General features: G+C 39.5%; 1 protein-coding gene across 18 annotated transcripts in view; it reads left to right on the forward strand.

Annotated features, from left to right (window-relative positions):
• Nucleotides 1-18,623, forward strand: part of NRXN1 (neurexin 1) — a 1,113,820-nt gene that overhangs the window by 530,986 nt on the left and 564,211 nt on the right. For all 18 annotated transcript variants that reach the window (XM_063695881.1, XM_063695882.1, XM_019021142.4 and 15 more), the window contains 2 exons: nt 4,329-4,710; nt 5,943-6,133. In XM_063695881.1, the coding sequence (XP_063551951.1) occupies nt 4,329-4,710; nt 5,943-6,133 (573 nt within the window). The remainder of the gene's footprint in view (nt 1-4,328; nt 4,711-5,942; nt 6,134-18,623) is intronic.

Below are 18,623 nucleotides of genomic sequence, written 5' to 3' on the forward strand. Positions count from 1 at the left end.
CCACCCATAAATCAGAGAAGCAATGGGAGTTTCTTATTAAATTTTACAGCAAGTCAGAAATCACTGAATGAGAAGAATTTCTGAAAGGAAGGTACTAGAGACTCTTCATGCAAAGTCCTACATTTTCCCATATCTTTAAGTTTTATAGTAATTATATTAAGTCAGTTATCTTTTGAACACAGGGCAGTACATACTCAAGCTGTTCTTGGGAATGTTTGCACCTCACCTAGGATCGTGAGGATAGTATTTGCCAGCAGAGAAGCCCAAGGAAGGAGATGTCCTAGGTCATAGATGACAAGGGGTTGTACAAATTTTGTGGAATCCCTAAGTGGGAAGTCACTGGGCTTCAATTCATCATCCAGTCTGTGTAAAAATCTAGAATTTTTTTTTTAATCTGTGTGTATATGTCCTTTATGGAACAACATTCACCATATATCCAGTTACCCAAGCCTGAAAGCCAGGCATCATCATTCCCTTCCTTCATTCTGCTCATCATTAGTAAATCCTGGAAATTATATCTGTGAAATTATCTTTTTGTTGATGATTTTTATTTCTACTATAACTGCCCTAGTTCACTCTCCAATTTCTTGCACCCACAAAGGGAATAAACACACACACACACACACACACACACACTCACACACACACACATACACGAGTCATGGTTAACCCCTGCTTCAAATCCTCCTTAGCTCTGAATATAAGAAGCACTATGAGAAATCTGGACCCTGGCGCTCCCGCTCTTTTCAATCCCATGTGGGTCACTAACCTACTTGTTCCCAGCTCTCCAGCCATGCTCTGTAGCTGTTTGTTATCCAAAAGCCTTCCTTCATCCATCTCCCCTTCCTGGAATCCACCCTTGATTCCCTTTCTCCAATTCTTAACAGGGCTTTCTCTTTTTAATTCTTCAAATCTAGCTTAAATATCAAATCAGGCATCTTCTTCCACTTCACATTTACCAACACAATACCCCATTCATCAAATTCATAGCATTTCTCTGAGTTTTGTTATTATAGATTTAATTACAACCTTACCTCTTTTGTCTGCCTTTCTGCAGTAGACCATGAGTTTGGAGAAAATGGGCCCTTTCTGCTCCTCTCAACACTATTTCTCCAATACCAAGGCTAGCACCTGACACATATACCACACAATCAGCAATTTTAAGTGAATTAACAAGTGGATGTAAGGGAGGGTTATTTTGCTCGACATGAGAAATGTAACCTAACGCAGAGCACATATTAACCTTGCTATCTATTTTGGTAAAAATATTTGACTTGGAAATATTGAGATTTCTATACAAACACAGCATCTAGGAAACATGTTTTGCTTGTTGTCTTGTTGGAGATTATTGTCAATCTGTTATACCTTAAATATTGTGATCAGAGGCATTTTGCTTATTCCAAATTTTCCTTGGATAGTGCATTTTTAAATCATTAGAACATTAAAAATCTTTCCCCTTCAAAGTCTTAAAATTTTTTCTTATTTAATCAACGAATATCTACAGTAGTAGAAGTGGCTGTATTACTGATGAGGATTAAACATTGGAGTAAAATTCTGAGAAAAAATAATTTTTTAAAGAAGGCAACAATCAGTTAATATTTTCTTAGTCATCAAATAATGGCTTTTGGGGGCTAATTCTCCCCAGTGAACAAATATATCTACCATCACTGTAATTATATTTTTTTATCTTGTAACTGGGCCATAGTTGCTTCAATGCTGTTTTACTACCTTTTTATTATTTATGCTCTGTGTGCATATTCTATTCCTTTGAGAGAGGAAAACAGATATACTGTCTTATTTTTGTTACTGAACTCCTTAGTCTGGAATTAACTGGTCTTTCCTCTTTTAGAGCTGGTAAGAACTTGACAGCTGGAGGTAATATTTAATTTCAAGTGTTAGAAATATTTTTTTCAGAATTTTTTTACTATTGGTTGTTTCATCAATAGAGACTTTAAGATGAAACATGACAGTTTCAGGATCAGGGTAGGGGTCACTGAGTTAAGGCTCATATTTTAATGTGGCATAGAATAAAAATCAACCCAAGGGGGTATCAAAGCCCATATGACTTTTTTTTTTTTTTTTTTTTTTTTTTTTGAGATGGAGTCTTGCTCTGTCGCCCAGGCTGGAGGGCAATGGCGCGATCTCGGCTTACTGCAACCTCCGCCTCCCAGGTTCAAGCGATTCTCCTGCCTCAGCCTCCCGAGTAGCTGGGATTACAGGCGCCCACCACCACGCCCAGCTAATTGTTGTATTTTTAGTAGAGACAGAGTTTCACCATGTTGGCCAGGCTGGTCTCAAACTCCTGACCTCAGGTGATCTGCCCCCCTAGGCCTCCCAAAATGCTGGGATTACCGGCGTGAGCCACCGCATCTAGCCGATTTTTAAGCTTCTCATATTCTTCATTGTACTTAGCTTCTTAATTCAATGTTGCTAGTGTCTTTAGAGCTTTATATTTGGAAATAATTAAGGATTAATTTTATTTGTTACCAAAGAAGTAGATCCCCACAGAACAATATTGAGGTCATTGAACAAGAAGAACTGGGGGAGAAGATAGAAATGATGTCACAGGAGAAACCAGAAATGACAAGGATGTGATAGTACTTTTGCATCAGATAGACAATCAGGAGGCATGGTAGTGAGAGTAGGGAGAGACGAAACAATTATTTATGGTGACATTTTTGTTTTGAAAATGTTTGCAGGAAGGGAATCAGAACAAACCAATGGCTGGAAAGAGAACATGCCAAGGATGAGTAGAATGTTGTTTCCAGGATCAAGACTAAAAAAGAGTGTTTGAAAATGAAATAGGGTTAAGTACAGTTCAGGAGAGTTTTATGTACAAATATATGTATAATCATCAAAGTCAATTAACCAAACATATAAACAGTTTTTCTTGCAAAACAAAGCATGCCATCTAAATTTTACTTACAGATATTTCCTTAAAATGCTGTCTAATATTTTACTGTCTTGACTAAAGAAATGGAAATTTGTCAAACTGGCCGAAGGGGACACACATAGGTGGTTGTTCAGTCTTCATTTCCCCTGGGGAAAAGGTTCAATGCATTTTCTCAGGGGCTGATTCTGGGATTAGCTCTAGTTAATATTTTCATTAATAATATGGATGATGGAAAGAGGTAACTTGATACATTTTCCAATTATGGCAAATCGGGCAGGGAAGCTAGCACGTGGAAGAACTTGATTACAAAATAAATGAGCATTTTTAGTTGCAGAAGAGAGTGACTGACAGTTTATTTAGACAAGAGCAAGATGTTGGGTGTGAATCACTAGTACTGATACAAGTACCTTATATTTATGTTGCGTTTCAATATTTAGAAAACAAGTTCACATCTTTGCTTATTTATCTTACCTTCAACCTTGCAAACAGGTAAAATGATCACTCTGGAGATAAAGATGGGACTAAGTTTGCTATTAATGGGTTTGACAGGGAAATGTGGAGGGATAGAGAGAAATGAGGACTGAGTGGAATAGTCAGTTGCTAAATAAATTTGCGTCCAAGCTTCACCCTAGGATGTTTTAAGAAGATTTTTGCCTTGTGGTATGGGGCATGGTGGGCCAGTTTTACTGGTATTATCAAAATTGGGCAAGCTTTCAATTAGTGTATTTTGCTTGATTTAGTTATAGAAAACTTAAGGACAAAAAAAGGCATAGGTGAAGAAATCAACAGGATTTCTAATGTATTTAGAAGACTAGCATGAACAAAAACTATGGTCATTATTGAGCACGAAGAGGGAAACTGAATAGTATATATTTAACTTCAAACACACTTTCATGTTTCATTACTGGAAGAAAGGGCTGCGACTCTCCACTCTTTCTACTGGGTATAGGAAAATATATAGTCACATTTTTTTTTTTCCTGGAAGAACATTTATAAGGGATAACATCACCTATCCATGAGGCTGAGATGTATCACTTTCTAGTTGGATGACTGAGAATTGTCACTGCCCCTAATGTGTCTCTCTGTGCACCCTCCCTTCTTTCCTTTTTTCCTCCCTCTCCTTCTTTTACTATTTCCTCACTCTCTTGCTAATTTGTTTATTTTTCACCTTTAAAAGGTACCATTACTTTTGTTAATGAGGATGTTTTTTGTTAAGACTAAAATTTGGACAGGGATTACAACCTGGCCTAAGAATGTTTTATTATATAATCTAGGCTTACCTTTTGGCATCATTTAAGTGTTCTTACTATATGCAACTGAGTACCAAGGAGGGATTTGGCTCCTTGTGTTTTAGAATGTGATATTGTTATGAAAGCCTAAAGTTGAAAGTGCCTTTCAGATACAGAAAATAATCATATATTATCTTCTTTTTTAGGTCAAATGGCAGGTGATCATACTAGGCTGGAGTTCCATAACATAGAGACTGGCATCATCACAGAACGACGGTATCTTTCTTCTGTCCCCTCCAACTTCATTGGACACCTGCAGAGCTTGACATTTAATGGAATGGCATACATTGACCTGTGTAAAAATGGCGACATAGATTACTGTGAGCTTAATGCCAGATTTGGCTTCAGGAACATCATAGCAGATCCTGTCACCTTCAAGACCAAATCGAGCTATGTTGCCTTAGCTACCTTGCAAGCGTACACTTCTATGCATCTTTTTTTCCAGTTCAAGACAACATCCCTAGATGGACTAATTCTATATAACAGTGGGGATGGAAATGACTTTATTGTGGTTGAATTAGTTAAAGGGTGAGTACATGCCTGTTCAATAGCAAATAAATAAAACTTTGGAAAAATGGACGTCAATTTCCAAAAATATACACTAAGAAGAACATACTGGCTCATAAGGTGGTGGGCCGGAGCAGGTGGAGGACAAATAAGAACGCATTTGTTTAAATCATCTCTTAGGTATCTTAAATTAATATGGATTCAGGACAGTTTTTTGCACCTACATTTTCACATAGGAGATACAAATTACATCGGGCTCTAATTTATGGTAGGCGTTTCATGAATCTTACAATTCAAATGGGCATTTCCTGACTATGCACAATGTAATTCCACAAAAGCATTGCTACAAGTTTGTAGGATAGTCTATGCTAAATTAAATAGCTAATTCAAGTACTCAGATTGTTTAAATTTCAAAAAAATCCTTTTAACTCAAACTTCATTCTATGTCAGAGTGCCTTAGAGAATTTAGAAAGGAAGATTTGTGTAAACTTGCCTTAAAACTGTGAGGAAAATTTAATGTATTTTAATTGATTTCAGCATTTATTCACTCATTCTGCAAATATTGTTGCATATTTACAATATGCTACATCAGGTGCCATGCACGGATATAAATATATATACTTCTGCCACCCTTATGCACATCTCAGATTTCTACCACTGCGAATCATACCCATACACACCAACACACAATCCTAGGGTTTGTAGATGAACACATAAACAGAAAAGAAAAGCACTGTGACATGTTTCTTGAGATGATCACATGCAAAGGCTCAGGAGACTCTTCAGGTAAATTAGAAAAACATGTGGAGCAGGGAGTGGCTATCTGACCTGGATGTTGAAGGATGAGTACACATTCCCTATCCTGAAACAGGGAATCGAGATAGAGGAGAAAAGCAAGTGCAAGAACGAGAAGAATGGCCATTTTAAGTGTTAGAAAAGGATGGAGGGAATTGTGGAAACAGGGAACGAGTGGTGAAAGATATTGCTTTCCAAATTCATAAAGTTAAATGTAGACCATGATTTTAAAAATAATTTTCACTGTTTCCTTTAGTTAAAACACTGAATAATCCTCTTTGCTGAAACAGAATAGTGTTTGTTACCTTCTTGATAGCTGAGTTTCTATGTAACTCATGGTCATGACTTCTAGTAAGGATGGAACCACCTGAAAAAAATTCTCCATTTGTAATATCTACTTTAGGTTCATCAAAATTTAAAAAGTGATGGCACTTTCCCCTCTTTCATTTTTTTCCCAGGTACTTACATTACGTGTTTGATTTGGGAAATGGTGCTAACCTCATCAAAGGAAGCTCAAATAAACCTCTCAATGACAATCAGTGGCACAACGTGATGATATCAAGGGACACCAGCAACCTCCACACTGTAAAGATTGACACAAAAATCACAACACAAATCACCGCCGGAGCCAGGAACTTAGACCTCAAGAGTAAGTGCATGTTAAGTCAGAGCAATGAGCCTTGCACCACACGGTCTCCCTTCACGTGGAAAATCCTTTGCTTAGGGGTGTGTTTGTACCTTCTGCAAAGACTGACCAGAATTTCGTTTTCAGCACATAATTAATAATACAACACACAAGCCTCTGCTCCCCTTTAATGTGGTAGGAACCTATGTATTTTTAATAACAGCTCAAAAAATGCAGCACCTAAGGAGGGATGCATGATTAAAATGTAAAAAGTGAGAAAAATATAGTATTGGTCTTGATATTAAAAAGGCGTTTGTAAGTTACTTAAGTCCCAACAGTTTTCAATTGATTTGGAGTCAGGGAACCAGATATATAGGAGCTTATTCTAGAGCTTATTAGTTTCCTTTCCTTGGTAAGATTTCCTGGATCCTAAGTCCCTGACCAACAGGAGTTTGAGCCTGGCTTAGAAACCCTGTGTCTCCAACAGTGAATTCTATCCCCCATCCCAACACACACACACACACACACACCACACACACACAGACACACACACACGGAATGCTTCTTTCACCAGCTGCTAAGAAAGTCTTAACATACGCTTCTCTTCCTTATTGATACTTCATTTCTCAAATGTACGTGACAAAATGCTGAGAAAACATGTCAATAATAGAAGAGAAATGACTGAAGTTTCTATTTGAATCACATTTTGTGATTCACTAAGAATATATGTGTGTATCCCATCTAATTTAACACTACAACAAGCATTCCAGAAAGTATTATTAGCCTGTTATTCTCAATGTAGAAAATCGGAGGTTTGAATGACTTGCCCAGGGATAAAACAACACCAGCACCCTGCCCCAACCCGATTGATTCTTCAGCTCTGTATTCAAGCATCACAAAGCCCCACAGATATCATTGCAGGCATAAGTTTTCTTGGAAAGAGCTGCTCCTTTTATTGATGGGATCTTTCCCTTTGATTCAAAAGATAGATACACTGGGGAGTGGAGTTAGGAAACTGGAAAGAGAAAATTTAACTCTTTTTTTTTTTTTTTTTTGGAGACAGAGTCTTGCTCCGTCACCCAGGCTAGAGTGCAGTGGCACGATCTCGGCTCACTTCAGTCTCTGCCTCCTAGGTTCAAGCAATTCTCCTGCCTCAGCCTCCCAAGTAGCTGGGATTACAGGCACCCACCACCACGCCTGGCTAATTTTGTGTTTTAGTAGAGACAGGTTTTTGCCGTGTTGGTCAGGCTGCTCTTGAACTCCTGACCTCAGGTGATCCGCCCGCCTCAGCCTCCCAAAATGCTAGGATTACAGGTGTGAGTCACTGCACCCAGCCTCAACAGAACTCTTTCTAGAGAAAAATGCTCTTTCTAAACAAGGTGAAAGGAGAAAGAAAAGTGTTTTGCTTTCTGTAATTGCAGAATATATTTTGAATCCTGGGACTTTATTTGCTCAACACATAAAATGTGTGGTAATGGCCGTCTCCCTTCTTTCACAGTGGGCTTCTTGCTAACTTCAAAGAGATCTTATTTGTACCCACAAATCTAATAGCTTGGCTCAAAAAATAAAATGAAATTCAAAGAACTGCCTCTTACAGGCCAAACCTCTTTCTCTTTATTCCCTCTGATTTAAGAGCTTTTTCTTCTGTATTTTTCATGTGCCCCTGTTTTGCACAGTGGGCTCAGGTGGTACTTGTCAAAAGAAAGGGAGAGATTGTAAAATTCAGTGTGCTGATCAAGTCACCAAAGCTAAAGCAAAAAGTGCCCTGTTTGTGTAGGTGAGACGTCAGTAAGTATAAGTGAACTTCACTGGAAATTAGGGATACTCTGTTGGAAATTAAAATGGCTAAAAAAAAAACAGTTTATAATTGGTTGAAGTATGTGGCACGTACAGCCCTACACATTGAGGGTCCAGAGAAGCCATGTGAGACAATGGATTGTATTTCTTCAGATAGTTAGGACACTGTCTTCTGAGAAGTAAATATCTGCTTATTTTTCATTAACAAATGGAAGTGAAGGTAATAGGAGATTGTAGTCTAGGATTCTTTCTGGTGGGGGTACTTACACATCTAAGTACTTCAGAGTTTATTTTTATTAAAGCATTAAGTGATGGATAACTCTGAAGATAAAACAGGCTTTGCCCATAATAAAGAAAAAACACTGTAAGTATGAACTTAAAAATGGCATATTACATAATATTAAGATATATAGTAATGAACTCTCAGTGTACTTGTGTTTTTTTAAAAAGCACAATTAAAATTGTTTATGAATTTCCCATGTGAAGGGGCTAATCATTAGTATAGAATAATACCTTCTGCACTGCAGAAAAGTAAGAGCAAGTCTCTAAAATTAGTCCAAGTTTGGGCTAACAAATTGCGTATGTGATCCGATGGCAACAGTCATCCCACGGTGCCTCTTATCATGTGCACCATCAGCTAGAGGGAGTTTGAGAACAGCCTGCCGTGGGGCCTGATGTGTCTTGTCTCCCATCATCACCACTTTGGGTAAGGGTGGCTGTGGGCATTGGCCAGAGCATGAGTATTTATGGAGCATTGACTTTGGAAAGAGGACAACAGGGTTTCTGCAATGCAAAGCTCTCCGTCTCTATGAGAACGCTGGCATTGAGGGAGCACTTATAGGACAGAGAAGGACAGCACTTTTAGGTGCTGTGGAGCTGTAGTGGGGCATTGAAACGAAGCTGGGACCACCTGGAAGGCTTTTTTGCAGCAGTAATGTTTGAGGGATATTTGAAGGGTGAGCAAGAGCGACGAGGCATTTTTTTCTTTTTTCCACCTGGATGCCTACTGGAATTTAGAGGGACTTATTCATAAAGGAGAACTTCTACATGAACTCTTTGCTCAGACATGGACAGCAGTATTTTCCTTGCATACTAATCATGTGGCACTGAGCTGCAGGAAAAATGAAAGTTGACCTGTTTTGGTCAATAGATTGTATTCTTAAAGAATTAAAGAAAATATCAGATTTACTCTCCACCCTGCTGAAAGTCATTGCAGCCATCTTTGGTGCTTCTCAAAAGAAGGTCAGCCAACTTTAACTACTTGAGAATCATGTAGTGGTGTTTGCGAAGTGCATATTTCTGGATCCTATCTCAGACCAACCAAGGCAGTAATCATTTGAGAGAGATGCGCAGAAAACAACAGGCATCTGTCTTTTTAAAGTGCATTGACTGATAAGAGATGCCATTATTTCAGAGTCCTGAAATAATGCAAGATCTATGTTGAGGCCAAATTTAACTCACTTTTAAATTTTTGTGTAAATCCTGGTTTTGCTTTTATTTCAGAATGTTACTGTTTTTTTGTTTGTTTTACCAGCCCCGGGCTGAAGTCACATTATTGGCTGGTTAGGATTATTAGGAGAATTTTTTTCATCCTCCTTATGTTTTACCATACCTTAAAAAGACACTAGAGGGCAGCAGAAGGCCACAAAACATGCTGCATAGGACCCGGGAGTTGGGGAAACCTCAACCTGCTCCATTTGCAAGGGGAAGTAGAATTTCTTTTGTTTTCAGACATCTAAAATTCCACAGTTGGCTTTTATAGTGATGAATGCTTTTGTCCGTGGCTCTCTTTCATTATAGGAACAGGACTTTAGTGTAGAACTTTGAAAACTGGGGCTCATGTATTTCATTCTCCACCTTGACTCCAATAGAAACGATCAGAAATGGGTAGGAATCTAATGATCTTTCTCTCAGAAGATAAATTCCATGCAGCTGGCCTTGTTCAGCTTATCTTTCATGACACCGCTCGATTCTCAGGGGGTTGTGTGTCTCTTCCTGCTGATACAGTTTTGCTTTCATCTTTATTTCCCAGCTGTTTGTGTTCTATTCCCTCTGGTTATTATGTACAAGCAGCAACATGCAATGAAAGGAGCAGCAGAAATTTGCTCTCTGGAATGATTTCCTAGCCTAGCTTTGTATTCATTTTAGGACTTCTGAGCCCTGCCTCCTTTAGAGAGATAAATGGTTGGTGCAATTCCTCCTTATGTTTCTTCTCTTGTTCCTGTATTTGGCAAATTTGTATGTTAGGATGTGCATATATATGGGAGGGAGCTAATATTTATTAAGTGCCTACTAAATGCTAAATAGATTTAACTGAAGTTACTGTATTTAATCCTTGCAATTACCCAGGGATTTAAATTGAGGTCAGTCTTGCTCATTTATTAATCTAGTTGAGGAAAAAAATAGGGAGGAATAATTGCTTTTGGCCCCCACCTTCAATGAGTACCCTTCTTTAAAGCATTAGCTAAGTTTATCCTTCAGCAAATTGAGGATATATATAGTTTACTTGATAGGGGGAAAATTAAAGATTCCTAGCTGTGTAGCATAGAGTGCCCTCAGGTGGCCACCTAGCAAAACTACATAAAACTGAGTACAGTGATTTATTTATGGGCCACATCTAGGTCAACCCAGGCAGTACTTTGTCCTTTCTTCCTCCTCTGTTCTCCCTCTCAAACCCAAAATTCCTTCAAGAATTTTGAGCTCTGGCATTGTCTTCTGATCTTGCCCCTTTTCCTTCTTACCAGGATCATCACCCGTTTATCTCCTCCTCAACCTTCCTAGTATTCCTCCTTAAATCTCACCCTGAAGGCAACTGCCTGCTATTGTTCATCCTGCTGCGAAGCCAGTTAAATGTCCCTAATCAGAAACAACTCAACAGGGACTTTCTTTTCAAATATACTCAACCTCTAAGCAAAGTCTGAAGATAAATAGTATTCTTGCTCTTTTCTTCTTCATCTCTGACCAGTTGCTATTACTCAGCTCCCTGCCCTCTCCAATCCTGAATATAACACATATCCCCTCCATTTTATACCTTTTCATGTTGCTACTTGACAAATCTTTACTGCTGTCATTCAGTAAACCAGATTCTATTCAAAGTCATAATCACATTTAAACATGCCCAGGCTTTGTATATTCAGCCCACAGGACATCTGACAGCCCACTTGTCTTGCCCAGATACTTTGTTTAAATAGAAAATATTCAGGGAAGAGTGATGTTGAGCTTAACATTAGAGCAGGATATGGCACCGGAAGTGGAGGGAAGGTCCTGCTGTCCTGTGGTTAGGCCATCTTTATTAGTTTCTTGTTGTTGCTGTTTGAGGTTACTTTTTTTTGTAGTCTATATAAGGGAAAGAGATTTATTAACACTATTTCCATTTGTAGATTATTTTAAGGATCCAGTAGGAAGTAAGACAGACAAGAAACCCTTTCAGCTGTTGAGCAATGAGGCCTCACAGAGGATAAGAACTTTGTTCTTGGAGTCATACTGGGATCTCAAGAGCCAACCTCTTGGTTTTTCCCTTGGGTACACATGTTCACTGCTCCCTAATCCATTGCCCCACCACGACGGCAGTGCAGCCACCATCGCTCTATTCTGTCTGCTGGTACTGCTGTGAGATGGCTCCTCTCTGCCTGCTGGCTTCTTCCACTCTTGGCTTCTTCTGTCTCGTGGCTTACACCTATGACTTTTATTCCTGTGTATGTTTCCACTTCTGTCCATTCACTGCTTCATCTCACTTTCCAATTCCCCCCAGTACAGGGTTTAATACAGTGTGTGGACCTGGGTCTAGGCTGTAACTTCATAAGCTTTTCCCCTGCTGCTACTGGCTAGGCTCACTTCTTTAGTCCAATTACGCAATTACACAGAGGTAGCTTTTTGAACTTGAAAGGGAAGAGAAGGAGACTATGGGTTAGAAGGCCGTCTGTAACCCCTGACAAAACAGCAGGGTAATTTTCTCATTTTGAACGCCATGAACGCCATGCCAGAAGATGGGAAAGGTGAAATTAAAGGGTTTTGAGAAGCAGAGGAGAGTTCACAATGCTCATTAGAATTATTCCTTTGGCTTCAATGGGATGGATGAGCCGAGGTTCAGGGAAAAGACACCACTTTTGAGGCAATTGCCATGGTACAGAACAAAGACAATAAGGTTCTGAATATGTAGAAATAAGACTTGATATATTGTTACTCCTTTCCTTACACAAGAATTTTAGAGCAGTTACTTGAAAGACAGATAGAGATGTGAAACTACTGTTTCTCTCCTGCGACATCCATTGAATCCCCGGGTTTTGCAGAATTTGTCTCAATCTGTTCTCCGTACTGTAAAGCCTTTGTCAGTGTGTTTTAATCCTACCTTAAGGAGGTGGGAAGTTCAGAGTGGGATTAAAACATTCCCTTCCCATGCAGTTATTCCCTTCCCGTGCAGTTATCTGGGACCTGCTACCCAACATTTGGTTTGGGAGTTCTTCCCTCTGCTTCCCTGTGGTTCTTGGCCCAGCTCACAGTATTTCAGCAGAGTGTAAATTCTTTATTCTCTACTAAAAGCATTTTTTAAAAATTCCTTCACCCATTTTACTTGTTTCTGAATTTTTCTGACATTAACCATGCGTTGTCTATATTTAGTTTTATCAGCTCCCTCCAACTATATTATTTGAAATTTCTCTTCCCACAATTAGAATCATGTGAACTTAGGAAATATAAGTGATCTTGGAGATTGTCTGGTCTGACCAATTCCTTTTACAGATGAGAGAAATCTGCTCAGGGGAGGTTGACCTGCACAGCTATCCCAGTTTCACATTTCTTTACCATAGCTGAGAAGATAGAAGTTGCGTTGCTCATATCAATCTCAATTGACTGCTAGTGACAACCTGCAGCAACACACTGAAAAGAAATCTGCACCTTTATGTGCATTCATTGGTGAAGATTATTGGTGTGTTCAGTCACAGGCCCAAGATGGAGATTGGTAGTGAGAGTGCCACCTATTGACTCTGCTTTTGGTGAAACTTTAAAGATCCCAACCCATCCCATTTGCAGATGCATAAAGCCCTGGGGCTGGTTTCTTCTCACCCAGCACACTAGCTGAACTCTGACAGCCACAGGCCTTGGCTTCCATGCTTGGAACAGCCACAAGGAGGTTGTGCACAGGGAGAAATAGCTTTCTTCAGCTTTTCCACAGCCAAGTGTGGGCTACTGGAAAGTTCAATCCTATGCCCAGATGCCTTTCATGATAAGCTGACAGTTTACCATGTCCCAGCAGGATGGTGATCAGATGGCTTGAGCTCTTCAAGGTGGTGACGTTTGTGCCGTGGAGCAGCAAGTACCTGCAGGTGCTCAGAGCTGAGTTCTCAAAGGTCAGGTGACTGCTCACAAGACCTCATCGTCATCCAGAGACGAGCCTTTGGTGCAGGTCCCTCTTTAGGGAATGCCAGGAGTGGTGGTGCGTTGTCTTCTTAGAATTCGAGCTTCTTGTTCAAGAGCTGTCTTTGTCAGCCATCTGAGAAGGCAGATATCTGACAATATCTCTCTCATTCAAGTAAGATTTAAATCTTCAGGGTTTTCCTAGCTCTCAGACCTCCCTCTTTTTGCTGAAGGGAGACTTATTCAGAAGTCTTTGGAGTACAGTAGCATAAAACCATTCAGACTGACAAGTGATGGGGAAAGGAACAGGGGGACGGGATATAGCATTCCAGGAACCCACGGACAAGAACAGAGAAAGATCAATGCTGGGCTCCATAAAAGGCGTACTCAGGAAAGCTTTTAGCAATAAGCCAGTGTTGCAGCCTCACTTGGTCTCTACTGGGGCTGTGAGCTGCCTCCCATCAGCTGCCCAAGGAGCATTCCCTTGTTCCTCTCCTGCTCTGCACACTAGTTTTCTCTGCTTTCACAAGCATTGGTAAACTTGGCCTTCTCAGACCTGGCTTTTCACCCCTGATCAACTCAAATACCCAAGAAAGACTCGTTTAAGTTTAGCAGTTCTAGTGCCAAATTCTTGGAAGAGTACATTTGATCAAGACAGATGTCCTCCCTGCGCCAGGTTGAGGGAATAAGAGACAGAGTCACATTATACAAATATGAGTTTACTGGATTTGTTTAAAGAAATATGGGGATAGGCTACTTGGGTTATAAATGGAGATATCAAAGGCTCAAAAAGTGTGATTTTTAACCTGCTATGCAAGAATTAAGGGACAGGGTTTGCCTTGCTCTGGAGTAGGGGGTGAGGATAGGGCCTAATTCTTCAAGGTGATAGAATACTAAGTGCTAGGTGATACCCAAATGTTTAGATGATGAAACTCATAAGTGCTTGAGTGAGCAGCATTTGTTTTTGGGTGGAGACAGAGACTTTGTTTATACATAGGGAGTACATGAGGTAGCAAAGCCAAGCAATAGTCAGAGGTTCCCAGGAATTCACAGGAAATGCCAGGAGAAGGAGGACCTTAGATTTTTACCTTCTGTGCAGATGCGAGGGTCCTAACCAGACTCATCTAGATCTGTAATGGACATAGGGGCCCAGGCTGACATCTGGGCAATGTTACAGTTGTTTACTATATTCCCAAAAGGGAATGTCACTATTATTTTCAGGCAATTGTCTCATCTAGTTGGATTTCAGTAATAACGCAGCCCCTACCCTGTTTCAGCATGACCCAGAAGAAAGCCAGCTTCCATCCCGGGTACTGTACAATTCCTCTTGAGCCATGGGTCAACATGGAAATAGACTTGAAAGTTGGGTGGGCTTAAAACAAAGTTGCTGCTCCCACGGTAGAGATGCTCAAAAGCTAAATCTGCCATCTTTATCCACACAGGAAAGTGCATTTTTAATGACATAACACTGTTGTGGCTCTTTATTTTCATGCACTAGAGGGTACTTCCAGTGCTCCTTAGGAACCACATAGGTCAATCAGTGTACCCCATTGACATCACATGAATGTGGTTTTCTGTGTCCATTCTTAAAAGTGGCCCCTTTTTGGCTTTTGCAATTAATTATTTTGATTGTTCGTAAGGACAATACAAGAAGCATATAGCATTATAATTAATAATACAGTCTTTGACATCAGAAAGACCTGGGTGAAATAGCATCTCTGCCATTTCTTTTGTGTATTTCCTTAGGCAGGGTATATCACTATCACCATCATTGTCATCATCATCCTCATCTACCTTTACTAGGCATTAGGTAAGACAGCTACATATATTTTCTCTTTAATTTTTGTGACAAACTGATGAAGTTGCTGTACTTATCGCCATGTAACAGGTGATGAAACTAACATAAGGCTTGGGGAGGGTAAGCATCTCACCAGAACAATAATGATAGTAATACTAAATAGAAATTATTGTAACCATTTCTAAGGGTTCGTCATATCTCATGTACTGTTATAAATATTTGCACATGGTATCTCATCTCAATTAATTCCCAGAACAATGCACAAGGTTTGCCAGTGTATTCTTTGATGCTCAAGGGTTCATGAAAAGGACTAGGAGGGCTCGTAAGGCTCATTTGGATCTGACAGGTGTTGGCAATATTTAGGCCAATTTCCCATAACTACCCTAGTACAAGCAGAGCCCATTTGCCATCTCAAGTTTATTAGAGGTTGACTAGTATGATGTTAGTTATCAATATTCCTAACCTGTCTGTGGGAAGTTCTCTCCTCCCTCTCCCCTCCTCATGCCCCACTCACACTCCCCTACCCACAATACACAGACTCCTTAGGCCTCTCACCACTGGCTTCCCCTTAGAGTTCTGGGACTGTAAAAAGAATTCAAACACTATAAGGGCCTGTACTAGTGTACCATTCTTTCTCTAACACAACAGCCCTTTGACAGTTAAAAAATTTAACATGTGTAGTTCCCTATATTTTTTGTGAAACCCAGTGAACTCAGTTTCCCAAAATGATGTCCAAAATGACATTAAATGTCTTTTGGCTGCGACATGTGTGAATCATGCACATCAATAGAGTGGTATTGTAGAAAACTGAGTGTTTTCATGAGAAAAACTATCTTATAGCTTGGGTCTGTCTTTATTCTCTATTCAAAGATATAATAAATTACCTTCGTTATTGTCACCGTCATCCTCGTTATTATCAATTATGTCATTTATGCATGCCTATATGTCATGCATCATGTTAAGGGCTTATGTGTGAAAGGATTACATTAAATAAGTATGATGTCCTAATATGGTCAAGCTATAATATCATTTTTTTTTTTACCGCAACAGATCACTTTAAAATGTATTGTGTTAAGGTATTTGTACCATGTACTGATTTAGAGTAAATGTTTGGGTTCACTGTTAAGGTAATTATATAATAATTTTATATTATAAAACATAACATTCATTAAAATTACAAACCACCAATCTGAGTTACTAATCAAAGCTCAGAATTGAGGCTGCCCTCTGCTTTGGTCAGTCACTGGCAGTAGGGCAAAGGGCAAGTTCGGCTACTGCCTTTTCCTGCAGTTATCTTTCGACAGCTTTTTGACAAGGCGCATCAACTGACGTTGGGACTCTTGGTCTGGCAGATCCCTCGAATTCCTCCTCTCCTGGTGCATTCTTGGGTGCATCCAAGGCTTTTCTGCTAGACCTTCCAACCTTAATCCCTGTGTAGGGGGTGCTTCTGCTCCCTCCTCACAGACTCTTACCACATGGGCTGCCCTGTCTCTAGGCAGTCCTGCCTGGCTTGCTGTCATGCACTTGGGGCCTATCTAGGCCCACGAGGAGTTTCCATAGATCCTTTGTCCCCTCAACCTTGGAAGTGTACCCCATTCCCAGTGCTCTCATTTCCGTTCCATTCCATCTTGACCTCTTTAAAGTTTTCTCAGTATGTCAGGTGCCAGTTCTGCATCCTCCAGTGGTCGGGAATGCAAAGCAAGCACTCCAGGAGACCCTCCTCTGACAGCTGCCTTGCTAGGCTTGGAGCTAGAATGTAGGAGCACAAACTCACTGCATAGTACGAGCTACTTCAAAAAATATTCTCAGACACCTTTCCTTCCAATTTCTGATCCATTTTATTTTTATTATTTCCTTAATGTAGCTGAGGGGTTCAAGGGCCTTAGAACCAGTATTTCACCTGTTCCTTGATAAATTTTGAATCTGGGTGTCTGTCTCATTCTCACATTGTCTGATATTGACTGTGTTGGCACTTCAGTCAGAAATTCAATTTTAGTATTCATTTTACACATACGGTCTCTGAATCCTCACAACAATTAGATCAATGAATTATTAGTGCCCCCATTTTACAGATGAGATAATGGAGACTTGGAAGGCTTAAGTGAGTTATTCATTTCTCACGTAGCACGAAGCGATAGAAACAGAATTTGAACCCAGGTCTACGGCAGTATTTAAATACTGCCATCTGTATTTGCCAAAATATTTGAAAGGATTACTTCTGAATATCTACAGTGAAAAGCTAACATTTATTTTAATCTTGGGGGGAAATATCATAAAATAAAACACTTTCTACTCCATAAAAAATCTTAATCAAGCTTCTACTTTTCTACTACATTGTATAACATTGAAAATTCCACTTCTGGTAGTTGCAAAGGAACTGGATATTTCCACTTTACTTTCTATATGCTCTTCTCTCCCCAGTGCCCTGCATAGCATCTATATATTGGTTCTGTCTTCTTAGCCCCTGAAGTCCTCCTCAAACAATACAGCTAACAACTTTAATTGCTGTGTGTCCTTTATATATATTCTGCAGAACATTTGCATTTATAGGTATGTAGAATAGGCTCTGGAAAATCTAGTACTTGGTTGGGTGATTGGGGGTTGGCCTATCAATCAGTCATCGGCTGGTGCAAACTGGCTATTTGCAGGTTCGTTCAGCTCTCAAAGCCCTTAATTTCCTTAGCCTTTAGGAAAAGTTCCTAACACTTCCCTGACGTGGAGGAGGGATCCCTGCTTTTAAGTATCTCCATTTCTCCTTAAGAATAGTTTATGTTGGAAGAACAAAGTGTTTGGAGACATGCACTAGGAAATTACACTATAGCAACTGGATGTGGTGACCTTATTGGTATTAATAATATTCCATCTTTGGAGCACAGAAGGAATTCTTTTTTGGAAAAAAAAAAATACAGAAATGTTCAGATACTTAAGGAAAAACAAGAGTGTGATTTAACTCCAGGAAGCTCATAATATTTTAAAAGCTCTTTGGCAATGTCTGTAAGTTTTTTTGTGTGTGCTTTATACTACTTTGTCCTTTCAAGCTACACAGAAAACCACTGGTGGCTATAACCTTTTTTATCCTGTTTATATCTAAGTTGAGAGCCGGTGCCACTTTTTCACCTGCATTAAAGAGACGTACTATAGGAAAGAGCTGTTCTTTTATATTTACCCTTTATGCCACTGGGTCTTCCCCACCCAAAATAAATGTTCATTTGTTTTGAAATAAGAAAAAAACCTGTCTTTCAAATAAGAAAAGTTATTTTGGGAAAGAAAGTCTAATTGTTCTATACACTATTCGGGAAAAAATAACAGCTTTACATAAGTTCTGCTACTTGTTCCCTATTTATAATTCTCTTTTAATTTCCAGAACAGTCATTTCTAAACTCCTCTATGTATTCTACTCCTGTCATTGAGAAGCGTTTTAGTAAAAATAGGAGAGAGTGTGGTGCATCGGAAAAGAATTAGCCTGGGAGTCAAACGCTTAAGTCCTGGCATTATTATTCTTGTATTGCTTGTATTACCCTGTGCAGGTAACTAAACTTTTCAGAAGGGTAGTTTGTTCATCTGTCA

This window comes from Gorilla gorilla, chromosome 12 (genome assembly GCF_029281585.2).
Source record: "Gorilla gorilla gorilla isolate KB3781 chromosome 12, NHGRI_mGorGor1-v2.1_pri, whole genome shotgun sequence".
Lineage (NCBI taxonomy): Eukaryota > Metazoa > Chordata > Mammalia > Primates > Hominidae > Gorilla > Gorilla gorilla.